A 1,896-nucleotide genomic window follows, 5' to 3' on the forward strand; every position below is an offset into this window, starting at 1 on the left:
TCTTTAATCATTAACATATATGTTGGAAGAGCAAATGATTTCAAATACCATTGGAGGTGTGGAGAATTGAAGATTACTCACCTTTCATATGCTGATGATCTACTGCTCTTATGTCATGGAGACATCACTTCAGTTTCTGTCTTAAAATGTGCTTTGGATCATTTCTGCTGAATGTCTGGGCTTGAGGTGAATTTATCCAAAAGCAATGTTTTCCTCTCTGGAATTGAACAACATACAAAGTATAGCATCACCAATCTTCTTGGTATTAGTGTTGGTGCCTTACTTGTTAAGTATCCTGGAGTTCCCTTAATTTTTACAAAACTTAAAACTCACACTGCAACATCTTGATTGAGAAAATCATAAACAAAATTACTCACTGGTCTTCTAGATCTTTGTCATATGCAGGAAGGCTCCAACTGATTAAAGCTGTCCTTATTTCTACCCAAATTTATTGGCCAGCATCTTTATCCTTCCAAAGGCTGTCCTTAATGAGCTAAACAAAATCATAAGGTCATTTCTTTGGTCTGGACCTGAGATAAAGACCACAATAGCTAAGGTAAATTGGGGTAAAGTGTGCAAGACAAAAGAAATGGGTGGTTTGGATATTCCTAATCTAAAGATCTCAAATAAAGCTGGGATTCTAAGATTAATTTGGGACCTTCACAATGATGATAGCAACAGGATTTGGATTAGGTGGTGTAAAGCTCATCTTATCAAGTCAAAGAATTTCTGGACACTAAAGATTCCACAGCCATGCTCATGGAGCTGAAGGAAGATCCTTCAACTGAGAGTTCCTACAAGGCAAATAATGAAGCATAAAATTGGTAATGGTAGAGGCACATTTTTCTGGTGGGACAATTGGGCTCCTAGAGGTCCTTTAAGCACTAGATTCCCAAGCCACATTCTCACAGATAGAGGGTTCAACATTGATATCAAAGTGGACAACTTTATTTTCAACTCAACTTGGTCCTTCCCACACTGCATTGTATCTGCAATCCCAGAACTCCTCTCTTTGTCATCACCAAATTCAGCAAGGAATGATAAAATGGTTTGGATAGCTTCACCTTCAGGGACTTACACCCTCAAGTCCACTTCAGCCTTTTTAATAGGTCAACAACCAAGAGTCCCTAGGCAAAATCTAGTTTGGGAAAGTCCAGTGATCCCTCGCATGAAGTTCAACCTATGGCTCGCAGTTCAGTCCAAGCTTCCCACATTGGATAGCAAATCTATTGCTCAACATGAGAACATCTGTGTCTTCTATCGTGCCCAACCACAAACACATGACCATTTATTCTTCAAGTGCTGTTTTGTCTCACCACTATGGAGATTCATCAAGCAAAGAGGTCACTTCTACTCTTCAATTACAAACTGGGATGACCTAATCCAATATACTAGCAATCAATGGAAGAAGAACACTGCTTCTAATTTGATTCGCAAGATTTGTTTCTTCTCAATTGTCTACCATACATGGGAGACGCAATGAGAGAATTTTCAAAAGGAAGAAAGCATCACAAAGATTGGTGCTCACCTGCATCTGCTACACTATCACTTCCATCCTAAAATTGGTTATTTACAGAAATTTCATGCATCAAATAGGATCCTGTGTGAATAAGATCTATCGCCTTCCTCAAGTCGCCCCCTACCGAGACCACCAGATTGATTCTCTCTGGCAATGGCTCCGAACAGTTGCTATTCACACACCGGATTGGATTGGGGTCGCTATTAACGGCTAATATTCTGTTAATTGCAGTTACCAGTGTTAAATGTTGGGTTCTATCTTTTTAGTTTGGGCTGCCTTTTGGGCTTGTATTGCTGCCTCTTTGGGCTTGTTTTTGGCCTAAGGCCCTCCGTGTATCTTTTATTTCAATTTTTACAGTTGCTTTAACTTCCAAAAAA

General features: G+C 39.5%; 1 protein-coding gene across 1 annotated transcript; it reads left to right on the forward strand.

Annotated features, from left to right (window-relative positions):
- Positions 1-808: 808 nt before the first annotated feature.
- Positions 809-1,483, forward strand: LOC132295916 (uncharacterized). The gene has a single exon (XM_059794178.1). The coding sequence runs from the start codon at positions 809-811 to the stop codon at positions 1,481-1,483; it is 675 nt and encodes a 224-aa protein (XP_059650161.1).
- The last annotated feature ends 413 nt before the right edge of the window (positions 1,484-1,896 follow it).

The sequence above is a fragment of the Cornus florida genome, unplaced genomic scaffold (genome assembly GCF_030987335.1).
Source record: "Cornus florida cultivar Cherokee Brave unplaced genomic scaffold, ASM3098733v1 CherokeeBrave_3.0.0_Hap2_Chr02, whole genome shotgun sequence".
NCBI classification, from domain to species: domain Eukaryota; kingdom Viridiplantae; phylum Streptophyta; class Magnoliopsida; order Cornales; family Cornaceae; genus Cornus; species Cornus florida.